The sequence below is a fragment of the Peromyscus californicus genome, unplaced genomic scaffold (assembly GCF_007827085.1).
Source record: "Peromyscus californicus insignis strain IS unplaced genomic scaffold, ASM782708v3 Scaffold_18__1_contigs__length_77618521, whole genome shotgun sequence".
In the NCBI taxonomy this organism is placed as follows: Eukaryota; Metazoa; Chordata; class Mammalia; order Rodentia; family Cricetidae; genus Peromyscus; species Peromyscus californicus.
Genome location: NW_026294480.1, coordinates 59,567,009 through 59,584,023, shown reverse-complemented (window position 1 = coordinate 59,584,023; position 17,015 = coordinate 59,567,009). Strand labels below are relative to the sequence as shown.

The window sequence follows — 17,015 nt, the reverse complement described above, 5'->3', positions numbered from 1 at the left end:
AGACAACAGCAGTCTGTGCACGGTGCTTTGCATTTCATTCCGGCATTGACCTTGGGTCTGAAGGCCATGTTTGTGCTCTGAGGAAAAGGTCCCAAGCTATCAGGGAGTTCCCTTGCTACCCCAGGATTTGCTGGAGAACAGCTGCTCTGCTAACAGAATCCCTTGTTCCCCTTAGCTTGAGAGCTAGGCAGAGGACAGGTGGCTGGCCACTGGCTGTGTCTGGTCACACTGGGTCACGCACCCCCTTGTCTTTTCGGTGGTCACCTGACTTGGCCTTCACTAAACTCTGACAGGATCTGGTGGGAGCTGGTTAGAGATGTAGGCTTCCTGCAGTTTGCCTCAGGAGCTTAGGCCCCTGTCCCCTCTAGGAGGTGGGGACTGAGCCATCCTTCAGGAAGTGGCACTGGAGGATCTTTGTCATTTTCAGAAACAAAATCACATGCAGTTGGCTTCATCCAACTATCTTGTGCTTGCAGAAGACCTGGGGATAAAGGCCATTTTGCCAAGCCCTTGTGGGCTTCCTGTGTCTAGGGGAGATAGCAAAAATACAAAGATGGACCAAGAAACAGATACTATCTTCTCAGAGGCACCTGGTTAGATGTGCCCCCAGATTACTGTAGTAAATTTATTAATTGGCACTTATATTTTTAATTTAGTACTTTATTCTTCCACACTTACAGAAAAGCATCTTTGGTATTTCCAATGTGAACTACTTAGACTTTGAGCTTGGAAACCTGCATGGTATATTTTTTTCTGTGAGGCTCCTGAAGGACCACCCTGGCCAGGGACCCGTACATCTTCAGCCCTTCAGAGAGGAAAGCTGGAGTTGGGAACATCCTTACGGAGTCTGCCTTAAGTAGGTTCATCAGCTAAGACTGGGTCAGTCATCTTATCCAGAGCTCTGACCTGGGGCCACTTCTCTTTGGCCCACTGACTTGCCACTTTCTTATCCTTGGGCTGGGTCACAAAACTGGAGCCGAGGGACCCTGGAATCTCAGTAGGGCATAGAACAAAGGGAAACACATCTTACTAATAGACCCAGAATCCCTCCCTCTCCCTGTGACCCCAGCATCGTGCTGATCCCATGGTTGAGTGACTAATAGCTGGCACCATGGGTTGGATGGTGTGGTGGTCATCATTCGGATGCCCACATCTGATTCCTTACTGTGGCTGTCTGAGACCCCAGCTTTTCATTGACAGAGCTGAGTTGGCCTCAGGCCTGTGTATGACGCTTTGAAAAGCACTGCCCCCCCCCCCCAGTCACATGGTCCCAGTGTGGCATTGCTTGCTGAGGGGCAGGAGTGGTGGGCAGAATGTCAGTGTCAGAGGACACCAAGTTTGTCCCTTCCTGAGGCCCCCGGGCTGCTCTTCATTTATGACCTTCCTGGTTGCAAGAAAGCTTTTGTCTATGTGACTTGTGCCTTCTCAATTCAAGTTCATTCCCCAGGGAGGGGCCATTTGGGGTTTATCTCCCTTCTTAGGTCTGAGGGTCCTAAATTAAATTAAATTTTTATAGGTTATATATAAAACATGGTTGTGTTATAAGGAGAGATAAAACTCATTTCTGAGAAGTGGCATTCCCTTCAGAGTGCCATCTTAGAACTGTGACAACAGGATCCACCAAGGGCACCTCAAACTTGAGGAGCCGGCCTCCCATCTCTATGGATTCCGGTTCCCTATCAGCCTAGGGAGGACCCTGGGCACCGTGCATAAGTGTATGTCTGAGTGTGTGCGGCACATGGATAGGCATAAAGTTGTTCTGGTTCTGAGGTCTGGTGCTAGTGCTGCCCCCTCCCAGAGAGGCCAAATGGGGATCAGAGGGCGTCACCTCCAAAGAATTCTCATTGCAAGTGCTTAAGCTGAACTCCCGAGAGTGAATGTACCATTTCTGTGAAGCAGACAATCGAAAACAAGTTTACGGGACAAGAAGAAGGAGTCAAACCCAGGTTGTTGGGTACTCAGTAATAGCTCAAGTGTCTTCAGGGGGAAAGTGGGGGTGGGTGGGGAGTCAGGGAGGAAAGACAATCCCTGTCTAGAAACTAGCCAAATGCAATTTATGAGCGTTGATTGAGTCGTGGCTTTAAGGGGAAAAAGGACCGTAAAAATGGAGCAGTATAGATGAGGCGCTGGATATAAGGAGACTTTTTTCTTGGGTGGATTAATTGTCTTGTCGCTAGGTGGGAAATAGCCTTATTTTAGGAGGTGCATGCTGAAGCATTTAGGGATGAAATATTAGGACATCTCATTTGCAAATGGCTCAAAAAAAAAAAGAAAACAACTCTTGTGTATATGCTTTAGATCGGGAAAACAATAAGGGGGGATGTTAACAGCAAATGTTGAATCTTGGTGTTGGGTACACAGATGCTCCTTGCCTATTCTTGCCCCTGTATGTCTGTGTTCGACATTATCGTCATAAAATTGAAGAGCAGATGCAGGGTGGGTAAGTGCCCTGCCCTCACCTCATTCTCCTGCCTGCCTCTTCTGCCAAGCCAGGGATGTAGGCTAATGCAGCATTGATTGACATCCCGGCTTCCGCCTTCTGGGTGGAGGTGAACTTTGTCCCAGGGTATGTGTTCTGGTAATCTAAGAAAGCGGGCCAGCGGGCACCACCTGGATCTGGTTTTATGTGCACTTTGTTCTCCTGACGATAGGAACTTGGAAAGTTGGAGACCTCATATTCTAAGGTGCACACCCGAGCTCTGAACATCTTTCTTGTACAGTTAGAGCTTGGTGAAGACTATATACAGGATCTAACACCCTGTGACTGTAAGTTCCTCCCAGCTCTCTGTTTGGATGATGGATTATTGTCACTTCCTGAGTCATTCTCCTCTTGTGCCCACCCCCACCCCCAGAGACTTTTATTGGGGGGGGTCTTCATGGCAATTTTATAACATTATTTTCTGTAAGAGGTTGTCCTGGTGACCCACAATTATTGTGCCTGTGACAGTGAGGTTGGACTCCTAGACAGGAGATGTATGTAGTGGCTTTTTTCCCAGGTGGTTTATGAGGCAGTGTGGGGACAGAACTGGCAGTTAAGAGCAGAGAGTGCCCCTGCTGAGGAGTAGTGAGCCTGGGCCCTGTGGTTAACAAAGATCTATAGGGAAGATCTATTTCCCATTTGACAGGGAGGCTGTCTCAGCAGGTGGCTGCCTTTCAGTGCAGTTAGCCAAATGGGGACATTTCACAGAACACAACCTACTCAAGTCCCCTGCTGCGTTCCCAGATTGTCCCTTGCCCAGCTATCCTGACTCTTGCTTGGAGCTGGTGAAGCTGCCTTGTTAGTCAGCCTAGAATATCATGGCAGTTCACTGTTAGCAGCAGTTAGGGAACTTGTTGGGAGCCCACTCTTACCTCATGGTTCAAAACAGAAGAAGGGCAGCCTCATCTCAGCTGTCCTCTTATGAGCATGAGTCCTTGTTTTGGGGGGACAGGAAGTGTTCTTTGGGTACAGATGGAGAAAGTGCTTTATTTTCGAAGCTGAAGCATGTGGATCCATAAATAATCCTGCCTTGAACTTGGCATGGACCATTGTCCTAAGCCTTCAGGCCTGAGGTTTTACAGCCTTTCTCTTCAGAGATCACAGCCTCATCGCACTCCTGACTCAGAGCAGAGCTTGTGGGGCAGCCCAGCTGACCCTCGGCATTGCCACTGAGGTACAAGCCCTCTGAGAGCTCACGACAGAGCCCTGCAGTTCAGCAAGGGGACAAATGTATTCTGAACAGCCATTTGAAACAGAAGAGGGACAAGGGCTGGAAGTAATAGCAAGTTGGTTTTCCAAGCAGCCGGTGTGTGTGTTTGTCCAGAGGGCTCTCTACTTAACAGGCTGGGCAGGTGCAGCCTCCCAGGGCCTCCAGGGAGTCCTCCTGGCTCCTTTTCCCATTCTCATTCAGCATGATCGGTTTCATTATAAACACTCTCCGGTTGAAACTCCATTGTTTCTCCGAAGGCTTTTCAGGACTGCAGTATTTATTTGGTAAGAAGTGCTTGGGAGCGACCCTGTTTGCGCTTCATGCTAATCTTCTCTCTCCAGTTGAATTGAGAAGTTTGGCTTAGACAGGGCAGAAGCACCAAGTGAGATCATCACCAGGCAGGCTTTGACATGAGTGACAGCTCCATCATCTCCAAATGGCCTGCGTTCAGTCTCTCCATCATCATGACCTCTGGCCTACAGAGCACCTCAGCTGGGTCAGCTCTCATCAGACCCTGGAGTTGGGGAAAAGCTGCTGGGGTGGGGGTGGGGGTGGGGTTGGTGCTTTCACAGGCTCCAGTTCACTTCTTACAACTGTCTCATGAGGGAGAGGCAGCTTCCATGTAGGTTGTTGTTTTAGTCAGGGGTTTCTAGTGCTGCAACAAAACACCATGACCAAAAAGCAAGTTGGGGAGGAAAGGGTTTATTCAGCTTACATTTCAGCATCGCTGCTGTTCATCACTGAAGGAAGTCAGGACAGGAACTCAAACAGGACAGGTTCCTGGAGGCAGGAGCTGATGCAGAGGCCATGGAAGGGAGCTGCTTACTGCCTTGCTTCCCGTGGCTTGCTCAGCCTGATTGCTTATAGAACCCAGGACCACAGCCCAGGGATGGCCACCCGCAATGGGCCGGACCCCCCCCCCCCCCACTGATTATTACTAAATGAGAAAACAGCTGGATCTCATGGAGGCTTTTCCTCAACTGAGGCTCCTTCCTCTGATGACTCTAGCTTGTGTCAAGTTGACACACAAAACCAGCCAGTACAATTTCTAGATGAAGACACACTGGGAAGTTACTTATCCACATGGCCAGGCAGTATAGAGCCCAGATCTGAGGGATTCCAAAGGGTTAGCGGAACACACCACCTCTCCCTTAACCAGGCACAGCACAGCCTGGCAGTTTACGCACATAGGTCCTTAGTATCATGCAGACTGTGTCTTAGGAGTAACATGTAACTACTGTGACTCAACTTAAATACTTCCTGTTTCATAGGATGAGTACAGTCTCTGCTCACTGGCGTGCCAGCCAGCAAGCAGAGTGCTGGTGTGTGGCATACCAACCGCCATTTTAAGCTTTGACAGTGGACTTTGTTATTTCCCCATTTCCCTCCCTCTCCCACAATTGCCTGCCTCACCCAAGCCCAGCGTTTCAAGGGGCTCTTTGTAGTTCTCATGGCGTTGACATGACCTCGGTTAATGAGATGCAATCATTCAGAGAGGACCATACACCCAGATGTCAGATGGGAGCTGTGTGATCCTGCCTGACCTTGGAGAGGGGACGGAGAACTGGGGCTGCAGACCAGCAGTGCCAACCCCTGGTCGAGGGTTCAGTCTCTGAAGGAAGGTTGAGCCACTGGGGCAAAAGTCCTCTGGTAATGAAGTCATGTGTCCTCAGGAGCAAGAATGAGCTCTCTGTGATATCAGGAACAATGAGCATGTTGAGTCTAAGACCTGGGGTGAATGGAAACTCAGGCCAGTTCAAGAGATGCATTCTTCAAGGACAACTTTATGTTGTCAACAAGTGGACCCAGCTGTAATGATGCCCAGTTAATGGTCATCCGTCACCATTTTGAGTGACTTTTCTCACGTCATGACCTCTTTAAGGCTTTTCGAAAAGTTTTTAACTAGCATAAATTAACTTCTCTAAAACAATGTGAGGAATGGATGGGAAATAAGCTCAGGCAGCAATGTCTTGTCTGTTCTTTCTCCTGGGATCACTTCCCTTTACATTCTTACTCCGCTAGGAACCGAATACTTGGCTGGTAATCTGATTTCCAGGTTGTTGTTGAAGGTCGTTACTCTCTGCCGTTAAATAGCAAAAAAAACTGGCGGTGTTTTAGAGAACTTGGCTTATGTGATAACACAGCGTGGCCACTGCCTCCCAAACTTTACAAGGGGCTGCCAGGGCATTGACAAAGTTCCCTGCCAGTCCTGCCTGCAGTCTGTGATGTTTGGCTGCTGGGGCCGGGTCCCGGGTTGCCAGTGCCCCAGCAGAAGGTTGGTGGGAGCCAGATAAGGTCCCCCACGGCCCAGCACTCGGTGTGGCCACAAAGAACGAGGAACAATGGCATCCAGAAAGTGCCCTGGGCTGGGAGCTGAGAGCTGAGCGCGGGAAGGTGGGCGGGAAGGTAGCGGGCGGGCGTCCGGGGTGGGGGCGGCGCAGGGCGGGGCGGGGCCTGGCCAGCCGCTCACCCTCCTCCTCTCTGGACATAGGTGAGGCCGCTGGCCGTTAGGACTTCCCACTCCGCATGAATGCCGCCAGCCCGGGACCGGGACCTCACTCCTTCTGCCGCCTTGCACCGCGGGACTAAGCGACCCTTGCCGCGACTTCCTTCCCGGACCCCGTCGCATCTCACCGCTGTCTGTCTGGATTGACCCCGTGGACTCCTGCCTCGCTTTCCTACCGTGATCATCAATATGTGTCATGTCATTGTCACCTGCCGCTCGATGCTCTGGACCCTCCTGAGTATCGTAGTGGCCTTTGCCGAGCTTGTCGCCTTCATGAGCGCGGACTGGCTGATCGGGAAAGCCAAGACCCGCGGCGCCGAGCCGGCAGGCACCGACTCGGAGCCCCACTACCTGGGCATCCTCTGCATGCGCACGCCGGGTGTGCAGCAAGTCCCTCGGGACACACTGTGCGGGACCTACGCCAAGAGCTTCGGGGACATCGCCAGCGGCTTCTGGCAGGCTACTGCTATTTTCCTGGCCGTGGGGATCTTCATTCTCTGTGTGGTGGCCTTGGTGTCCGTCTTCACCATGTGCGTGCAAAGCATCATGAAGAAAAGCATTTTCAACGTCTGCGGGCTCCTGCAGGGAATCGCAGGTGAGTGCTGGGGTGAGGGGAGGAGCCTGAGCTGGGGACTCCCTGCATGTGTTCCCTGCCTCCCCTGAAGAGGGCTGGCCAGAGTCCCTTTAGCTTGGGGTCACTCCTTCAGCTGTAAGCCCCAGGATTGCAATCTGGCATTGCATGCCGCTTCTCCTTGCTTGTTTCTTCCGGATCTGAGTTGTTGGGTTTTGTTTGAGTAACTGTTGCTACTTTTCGCTTTCCTCACTTAATTAAAACTGTGCCGGGTTGGGGAGCGGGCATATCTGAGGGGTTTGATCAGAGCTAGTCTCAGCCACAGCAAGAACTCTCTGCTAACACAGAAAGACATTGCTTTGGTTCCCGCGTCCACTTAAGAGGCAGAGAGGTTGTTCCTCTCACCCCGGTGAGTTCAGTTTGGGGCCTGGAAGACTCCAGCGGGGAAGGGATTAGCATCAGCTGCTCTGGGTTTAATGATGTTTCCACTTAAATTGTCTCCTGGAGCCTGACAGAATGTTCTGTGCAGTCAGATCAGAAGATGCAAGCTAACTTCCATTTTCCTGGGCATGTCTCACTAATGAGCTTGTTGGAAATGGGTGGAAAGCCTGAGTTCTTGACAGTGATCCCCGAGGGGAGGCTGTAAGAAGAGGTCTGTGGGCCCTGGTTTCTCCAAAGGGTTGACCCAAGGCAGCAGCCCTTAGCCCAGGCTGGAGGGACTGACTGCCTTTGTGCAGTTGAGTTAGAAAGCATCCCCCAAATGTAGACCGAACAGGGGAGCACTCCCACTTTAAACCGGGTACTGCATTTCAGCCATGGTGTGTGTGTGTGTGTGTGTGTGTGTGTGTGTGTGTGTGTGTGTGTGTGTGTGGAGTGGAGGGAGGAGCAGGAATCTACCTCAGCCCTGTTGAAGAGCACAGATGGTTCCCTCTCAGCACCGCACAAGCCAGGCCTGGACTGGTCAACAGTGGAGACCAGCTGAGCCCTAGAGCCGGAGAGGTGGAGAACCAGCCGTCCCCATGGGAACTACCTCCACTCAGCCTCAGAGCAAACTCTTGAGTTCAGCAAGGCTGCTTCCAAATAAACAGATCAAATGACAGGTCCTTTTCCAAACAGCTGATAAGATAACATTTTCTGTTCTTCAGATCGTGGGAGTGCACTGCATGCTGTGATTAAGGCTGGGGGTAATGGGCTAAGAGATGACAGAATCTTTTCCTCAGCCAGACCTGGCCGTCTTCAGGCACTTACTTACCTGCCAGGATCCGCTGTGCCAGGAATGGCCCAGGCAGATGTATGTAGACACTCAGAATCTGCTAGACCAAGTTTCTATCTTCCATCTTTGCTACTAGCTAGGAGATCCACTTTGGGGCAGAGTACCACCTCTCTGTGCAAAGTGGGGAGACTAGACTGTGAGGTCACCTTAGTGTTTGTTTGTTTTAATCTTGGGGTGTAATTCTGAGGAGTTCTCTGCCTTTGGACTCACGTCTGAAATCTGAAGTCTGTCCTTTCTGTTTCACCTCACAGAAACATTAAAGGCAGAGGGCTTGGATCCTTTCTCTCTTCAGTTTTTGTCCTCGGACATACTGCCTCAGGTGTCTGTCTTAAAACGTTCCTGAAGTATTCCCAATGGGTTTTAAAAAGTCAATCTAAACACATAGCCTGTACCCAGGATTCACTCATTCTCTTGAAGAGCCCTGGTTAGCCAGAAAGGAAGGATTGACATCCCAACCAGGTCCGATAGACCTTCCATGCTGAGAGACTCATGATGTGTCGTCCTTGGGAGAGCTCTTCCCCTGAGAAGCTCACAGAAATATCTGTGCTCTGGAAAAAAAAAGAAGGAAGGAAAGAAAGAAAGAAAGAAAAAAGAAAGAAAGAGAAAGAGAAAGAGAAAGGGAAAGGAGAGGAAAGGAAAGAAAAAAAACTGGCCATTTATAACATGGGGTGAGACATCTGGGCTCCAACACATGTCTTTTGTAGTTTTGGGATGCAAAGTAGTGGCATCCTTTATCTTTTTTTTTGGTCTTGAAGACTATTTTCATGCAGCATGTTTTGTTTTTATGTTTCTATTTCAAAAACTTCCTTGAACATAGAGAATCCTCGTGCCTCAGCTTCTAGGTGCTGGCATTACAGGCATGGGCCATCACATACAGCTTCACGTGTGGTTTTTAACAAGGGTTATTCCAGTAAACTCCATCCCTGAGGATGAGTTAGCCCAACACACCTTTCTATGCCCTTGTCTGCTGCTTCTCCCAATTGGCAAAGAAACATCTTTCGCAGAGTTCAGTGTGTATTCACACCAGTGAATTCTTATGACCTCCCTCCCTGCCTGCATAGAGTGGTTGAGAAGAGTCAAAAAGGTAGTACACCTCATGGGCCAGCCTGCTAGAGATGGCAGTTCCAAAAGTCTGAGCTTTCTAAAGAAATCTGAATTTTCTGTCCACCCCCGTGACTTGGGCACATTTCAGAAATTCTGAGGTTACTCACAGTTTTAAGTTGGCAAGCGGCAGAGGGCCTTCCTGTCTAGCACTCTGCTCTCTAGGGGGCACAGGCTTAAGGTGACGGTCTGAAATATAGAAAAGGCATGCTTCTTTGTCCATAGCCGGGCTAACAGTGCACCACGGGGGATGGCTGTGGATGAGTTATTCTTCCCATGTTCCCATGTCTGCTAGAGGGACTCACTCGGGGGCTCCTCCTCCTAGGATGGAGGTCCCCAGCAGGCAGTTCAACCCTGTGTAGGCGGCAGGCCTGGTCCTGGAATATCTGGCTACCAAAGTAGCCACACCAGTGTGGGAGATACTGGCTGTCACACTCTCCACCAGCCTCTGTAGAAGCATCAGAGAATGTCTGCCCTGAGGCGGTCCTCTACTACGCCCCCTTGTGGTCTACCTACAAATGGAGATCAAGGAAGCTAGTGCTGGGGTAGAATTTCTTCTTCTCCTCCTCCTTCTCCTCCTTCTCCTCCTCCTCTTCCTCCTCCTCCTCCTCCTCCTCCTCCTCCTCCTCCTCCTCCTCCTTTTGAGACAGGGTTTCTCTGTGTAGCTTTGCGCCTTTCCTGGAACTTGTTTTGTAGACCAGGCTAGCCTTGAACTCACAGAGATCCGCCTGGCTCTGCCTCCAAGTGCTGGGATTAAAGGCGTGTGCCACCACCGCCCGGCTAGAATTTCTTCTTACCCTGTGGCAAAATGACACTTTAAGAAGTGACTGACTGGACATAAAACTATGAGATGACATAAGCATATTTCCTAGGTATACCTAATTTTAAAAAATAAATAGTCCACAGGCTTATATAGAAATATAAATCATGAACTAGATGTGGTGGCTTATGTCTGTAATCTAAGCACTTGGGAGAGGGAGGCAGAAGGATGGCTCATAAGCTCAAGTCTAGCCTGGGCTACATATCAAGACCCTGTCTCAGAACAAAGCATACCTTTAAAATACTGATGTTTGGGCTTTAGAGTTACGTGTGGAAGATTCCACCTCAGTAGAAATTTCTACCTGGTACTTTAAAAGCGACAACTCCAGTTAGCTGAAAATGCAGGATTTGTTTCAAGGCTTGACCTAATGGTAGCCAGGAAGCTGATAATTCCTCCCTTCATACAGAAGGCTTGGTGTTCCACAGTCAGCCATCTCTAGAGTTAGGACTTACCTTGGGACTGTGAAACACTGGCCAGGTTAGCCCACGTCTCTGAGCTCCAGGTTTGCTCACTTGGAAACAGGTGTAATCATAGCGTACAGCTCAAGGTTGTTTGAGAATTAAAGGAGACAATATGTTAGCAAGACAAGCATGATGTTTGGTGTTTAGGAAATCATGGTAGCTCTATGGTGGCTATGAATGTGCTTCCTCTTTCTTGCCAAGTTTTGGGATGTTTTTATGTTTCTTAAGAGTATCTGTGTTCTAAGGAATAGGTCATCTTTTACAAACCTTTGGAATTAGCCTATTGTCTTCAAGGCCTGTATTTTCTGCATGCTACTGCGCTCTGGTTCCTCGATTGCTTGCCTGGGATGAGGTTGCAGGGCGCAGGTGGAGAGCCGACCTGAGGTCTTGGACCGTTAGGTCTTTCTTAGACTACAGTCCCCAGAAACAGAGGAGTGCAGATCCGTGTCTTCCTCTCTCCCACACGTCCACTTCCCTAGGCTCTCTTCCTGGAGGCAGTGTCCACAGTTGAGTCCGCCTGCAGGTGGCTGCAGAGACTCCAGGCTAGCCCGCACTAGAGGAGAGCATGGCCGGGACTTGGCAGAGCCCGCACGCAGCACACATGCGTTCAGATTCCTCTGGGATTCATTACAAAAGCTGGGTAACCAGCCAGCAGGCCTGCTTTTTGCCAGCTGTCTTCCTTGGGTTGTGACCTGGATGTAATCCACAGTGAAACCGTAGAATGCAGAGATCCACGTTTTCCATGACAGCATCGAGCAGTTTGTTTTTGGAAATGCATAGAGGGTGAACGTTGAAGCCCATGGAATCCCCAGTGACTCAGGTTTGGGACAGAAGCCATTCAAATGAGCTCAGGACTTGGCTCGGTGTGTTGGCAGGGACCGTTCTACTGAGATTTGCCATGAGGGTTGCTGGGCCTGTCTGTCCGCTGCCCTCCAGTCCTCTCTCACAAGCCTCTTTCTGTCTCTTGGCTCTCATCCCCTCGACTCCCTCCAGCTCTCTGTCTGTCTGTGTGATCTCAGCCTAGCAGGACATCCTCAGCGACCTGTCCCACCGTTCTGACCAGACAGACTACTATGGGCTGGCCTCTGCCTCTGCAGGTCTGCTGTGGAGGGTGTCAGTCATACAGCCTTGGCCATGAAGGGCCTGGTATGTTCGGTTCTGCTTCCTTAAAGGTGGACAGAATAGTCGAGAGCGAGGGAAGACTGGGGAAAAACGAAAAGGGGGTAAAAGAATGTGAGAGGACTAGGAAGGCTTGGCTTTGGTAACTGTGACACCGCCTTTGTGGTGAATCTGAGTGTGAATGGTGACTGGGCGTGTGCAGCACCAGCTGCCACCCAGGCTTTGTATTCACAAATATGAGCGTGTGTAGAAGGAGGGGTGGGCATGTGAAACACCACCATTGCAAGCCAGGCAGCCTTCCTTCATGAACCCAAATGTGATTGGCGCTGTGGAGGACATGTCAGATGTCACGAGTTCTATCCAGGATTGACCTTCTGGAACCAGGGTCCGGGAGGCATGAGTGAGTGGGTATGAGGTGCACCATGACTGCCGTCCGGGATGGGTTTCGCTGCTTTTCTTCCCATAGGGTGAAATAGAACAGCAGCATTGGGATGGAGTCCCTAGAACAGCTTAGTCCCAGGCACCATGTATACTTTTCTCCCTGTTCATTCATCCAAGGGTCAGAAAGCTGAGCTCACTAAGGAAGAGGAGAGAAATGAAATCAGGGACTTGGGGAACAAAAGAGCCTGGCCATAATTTACCCCTGAGACGGTCACCTCCTTATCCCAAGAAGGTACTGTGACCTTGGTGAGCCACTCCAAAGCTCACCAAAGAGAGGAGAATTGTGAGTACATGCCAGCTTTCCTTCTTGGTGAGAGCCAGGCCCTGAGGACTTCCGGCCTCAGGTTTGGGACAGAAGCCATTCAAATGAGCTCAGGACTTGGCTCAGTCAATGGGGGGCTCTTGATTGCTCTAAGTAGATATAGCATCTCTGTTATCAGTTTCATGCTTGAATCAATTTAAGAATGTCACAGATTGGACCTGCAGAGATGGCTCAGCAGTTAAGAGCATATGCTGCTCTTTGAGAGGACCCAAGTTCCGTTACCAGAACCTGTATTGGGTGGTTCACAACCACCTGTGACTCCAGCTCCAAGGAGAATTCAACATCTCTGGCCTCTCCAAAGGTACCAGTACACACACACACACACACACACACACACACACACACACAGTTTTAAGAAAAACGAATGCCACTAATGGATACATTTACAGATTGACCAGCCTTTAGTAATCCCTTGATTGGAAGTAGAAAATATGTGTTATGAGACAGGCCAGCATGAAACATCAATCCAAGGAGATGTCATTAGATACATACTAAGTACACATATTTGTAGACTGGGATCTACAAGTTTCTTGAACTCCTGCTTCCAAGATGTATTAGAGAGTTACCATTTCATAAACTGTATCTAAAGAAGCATAAAGATGTATAAACGTATATCATCATATATAAAAGGAGCCAAAAACCCAACCATATTATGAAGTAAAAGACTAGTCCTGAACACACACACAGACCAAGCAGCTGTCAATGTGAGGAAATCAGAGACTGGGATGTAGTTTTTAAAGGATCTGTTGTAAGGTCCTAAAGAAAATTGCAAACTCTCTCTCTCACACACACACATTCTCACCCACCCTAAAAATACACATATTGAGAATTTAAAGCCAGTATTAAAAAACTGCACATACTTGTAATCCTAGTACTCAGGCAGGAGAATGGCAAGTTCGAGGTCAGTGTAAGCTACATGGTCAGATCCTGTCTAAGAAAACCGAGGGAGGGCCCTAGAGCTCAGTGGTCCTGAAGCTTGTTTGGTATGTATGAGGCCCTTTGTTCTGGCCCCAGCACTGAGGCAAATAAACAGAGGAAAGAAAGACAAAACGGTGCCTGTCTGTGTCCACACACTCAAGTCCCAGTGCAGAGTGGCTCTGTTGTTAGGCCAATCCCAGTGGCTCGGTGTTGAGAGGTGACATCTGGTGTGTCGTGGGAATGATTTACCATCTGCACCTGGAGACCTTAGTGGGCACGAGTTCACTTACCGTCTGGAAGTTCTCACCCTCAATCACATAAGGGGTTTTGGATCTTTTTAAGTGTCTTTTAGGCATGGGGGGCGTGTAGCTCCCAAGAGTTCATGCTTAGTGTGCATGAAGCCCTGGGGTCAATCTCTAGCACTAAGGAGGGAAAAAAAGTATCTTTTAGAGTGACACGCTATTTCTTTTTATATGTATGTGGGTGTGCCTTGGTGTGCGTATGTGGACCACATGTGTGCAGAGGTCAGAAGAGGGCATCGGACGCCCTGGAACTGGAGTTCTAGGCAGTTGTGAGTTGTCTGATGTGGGTACTGGGAACCAAACTCAGGCAGCAGCAGCAAGTGCTCTAACCACTGACCCATCTCTCCAGCACCATGCAAGCTTATCTTGAATTGCCAAACAGGAGCTGTCTTTCGTGACTGACGAGTAAAATATTGATTAAATACTTTGTAAAGTTCTCCCAGTTACCTGCCTGCAGTCAATAAGCAGGTTCTCTCTCTGAACAGGAAATATTCCCCATCACTGGGAGGGAATAAGAAGTAAGCTGGTGTATGGGATGCATTTCCCCAGCTTGGAGTGGAAGCTGCTGCTGCTGCTGCTAAGTCCGTGCTGGGAGTGATGTAGGGAGGCACGGACAGTGGAGAGACCCCATCTTCCTTCACATCTCCACATTCTCCAAGGGCATCCGATAACTCTTAATTAGTAGCCATTAGTTTTCCTAATTACACCAGCAGCTTCCTCGGGGCGTTTTACTGTGGTGCTCTGATTGTCATCCAGAGAATTCGGTGTTGGTTGCTGTGTCCTCCTGTCCCGCCCCTGACACTCCATTTTCCTTGCCAATTACTCTACCATGGGAGTGCTGTTAGTAGAAAGAGCAAGCCTACTGGATACCTCTGGGGAGATGGAGTAAGCATTACTTACAAGCCCTTTTATTATTGTTTTTAATTATTAACATCCGAAGTATCACCCAGTTCCTCTTTTCCTCTCCTTCCCGTTATTAATCATATACCAAGTTGACAGGCAGACAGTACCGTTCCACAAAGGCCCGCCAGCCATCAGCTGACAGCCCATTTCCTTACTGGTAACCTCTGACCCCCCACCCCCTGCTTTGGTCTGTGAGGCTATTACTGAACATCAAAACCAGGCCCTGGCCTGCCTTAATGCATAAACTCTCAAAAGTTTTCAAAAGCAACACAACTGTAGGTCGTTTGCAGCTAGACAGTGAGAGGACAGAAAACTCCAAAGCAGCCTCCTTCCCTCTTATCTTACAAATGCCTGGGCTCCTCAGGTACCCCCCTTACACAGGTTCCTCAGCACATCCGCCAGAGGATTCCTGAAGAACTCTCGACCCACAGTTGCTGCCTGGGAACAGGTACCAGTGTACTCTGCTAAGATCCCCACCGGTCCACAGCAGAACACAAAGCTGAGGCCGGTGTAGTGAGAATTCATAGAACCAGATATATCCATTTTAAAGAATAATCCTTTATTTTCAGATTATAGCTCTCACCCTGTTTGTGTTATTTCCAGGGTCCTCAGTTGAGCAAAATGAATACATTGCCCCCCCCCCACTAGTTGGCTAACGGTTCACTCATAACTTTTATTCAAAGCTTTTGCCTTTGAATTGCTTTTCAAATTCTGCCATGTCTGCCTCTTCTTCCCCAGGCAGACTAGACGCAGCCTCCTCAGGGCCTGGGCCTGGTGGAGGGCGATCTTAATGAGGAATGTTCCAAAGGCACTGCCCGTGAGATGCGTACAGGTCACTCCTGTGCCTGTGGGAGGACAAACCTCAGGGGCTGTGGTCAGTTAGGGTGGGCCTTTGTCAGTCTTTGTGATGTCCACCCCGGGACTGACCCACGAAAATGGCCCCCCACCTAAGGACAGGTGTTGACCCAAAGAGAGCTCCTGGGGACTGCTGAATGACTCCTGGCTGTTGACCCGCAACATAATTGGAGAAAAATAAAAATAAAAGGGGGAAGCATAGAGGTAAATGATAACCGGCCCAGGGGTGCTCTTCACACCAACGTGAGTGAAATAGATGGTCCCTAAACCACTAAACGTGATCTTCCTCTGCTGTACACACCCACACACACCCACACATACCTGTGTATTGCACTGTCCTCAGGCTGCTGAGCAGAGGTGATCATTTGCTCTTGTCTGGCCCCCTGGGAAGTCTTTCTGACCCCAAGCTCGTGCTATTCCTTGGGACCCCCTCCCCTGGCCCTTCTTATCACATAGTCTTGTCTTTCTGCCCCGTCATTTCCCCCACAGCTCCCCCCACCCCCCACTGCTCCCCTCTCAGAGTGCCCTGGCCCTCCTGCAGCAGCCGGGCATAGCTAGAAAGTTTCTGAGTTCTGTGGTTAATGTGAGACTGGCCTCTAGATAACTGAAAATCAATTCCATTTAACTGACTGCCTTTTTCTGTATGCCTCTCAACAAAGAGCCCTTTCCTGTAGTTGGGAAAAGGACTTCTATACAAGAAAGAGGCCAGCCAGTGGTTTGGCCCGGACACAGGCTTCCTTTTGGCCCAAACTGCCCACCTCTGGGGTTCATGTTACCGACTGAAAAAGTCTTCCTCCAACTATTTCAAGAACTTGGCAAGAACTTACCACGATGGCCTCGTGTAACAGTGCAGTGGAATCTTACCATTCTACTTTTCATTCATCCATTCAGTGAGCAAATACTCACTAAGCATATATTCACATCAGTAAGTCAATTGTGTAGGACGCTAATGGCTAGGATGGATAAGACAGCCGAGGCTTGGGAAAAAGCCAGGAGTACTCCGTAGCAGTAAGGAGAAACTGCCCAGGTCAGATGGGTCATCGAGTAGGAGTCACTGAGGAGATAAGGCTAACTAATGCCTTGGAGAGGAAGAGAAAATTGACCAGGAGGTAATTCAGAGAAAGAGCGCTCCAGGCAATCAGCGAGGCTAAAATAAGGTCAGCGGGTGTCCCTGAGAGACTCGCTGTTCCTGAAACTAATGTATGAGTGACAGAGAGATGAGTCAGCGACACCAAGGTTTCTGCGCTGAGCGGACGTAAGAGTTGAACTTGAGTTTGTGCCGGTGAAGTTGGTTAAGTTGAGGCACAAGAGTTAGGCTCGGTCAGTAGTCTCACGTTCCTTATCAGACGTCCACACCTGCAGCTGGATGTGCAGCGCTGCGGCCCAGACCTGGAGGCGGGAGAATGGGCAGTATTTAGAGTCGCAGGACCACAGGCATTCAGCATGTGGGTTTGGGGAAGGCCTGGAAGGAAGTACGGCGTCCTGGAAGAGAGAAGCCAGAGCAGCTTCCGGTGTGGAGGACACCGGCCCAGGACTCAAATTGCAGGTGGGAATCCCAGTCCTGTCTTGGTTGGCTCTTTAATTAGTACTGACAGCCCTTGCTGAATTTGGCAGCTGAAGGGAATACCTCTCACAGGCTTAGGACAACTTCTGAGCAGTGTCCCAGAATGGAACCGGTTTCGGGAGGTCAGTTACTTCCTTGGTTGACTTGATTCGTGTTTGATGGTCACATGG

The 17,015-nt window shown here is 49.7% G+C and overlaps 1 protein-coding gene across 2 annotated transcripts in view; it reads left to right on the top strand.

Moving 5' to 3' along the window:
• Positions 1 to 17,015, top strand: part of Lhfpl2 (LHFPL tetraspan subfamily member 2) — a 154,099-nt gene that overhangs the window by 124,508 nt on the left and 12,576 nt on the right. For both annotated transcript variants that reach the window (XM_052743556.1, XM_052743555.1), the window contains one exon: positions 6,181 to 6,790. In XM_052743556.1, coding sequence (XP_052599516.1) covers positions 6,385 to 6,790 — 406 coding nt within the window. In that variant the 5' untranslated portion in view covers positions 6,181 to 6,384. The remainder of the gene's footprint in view (positions 1 to 6,180; positions 6,791 to 17,015) is intronic.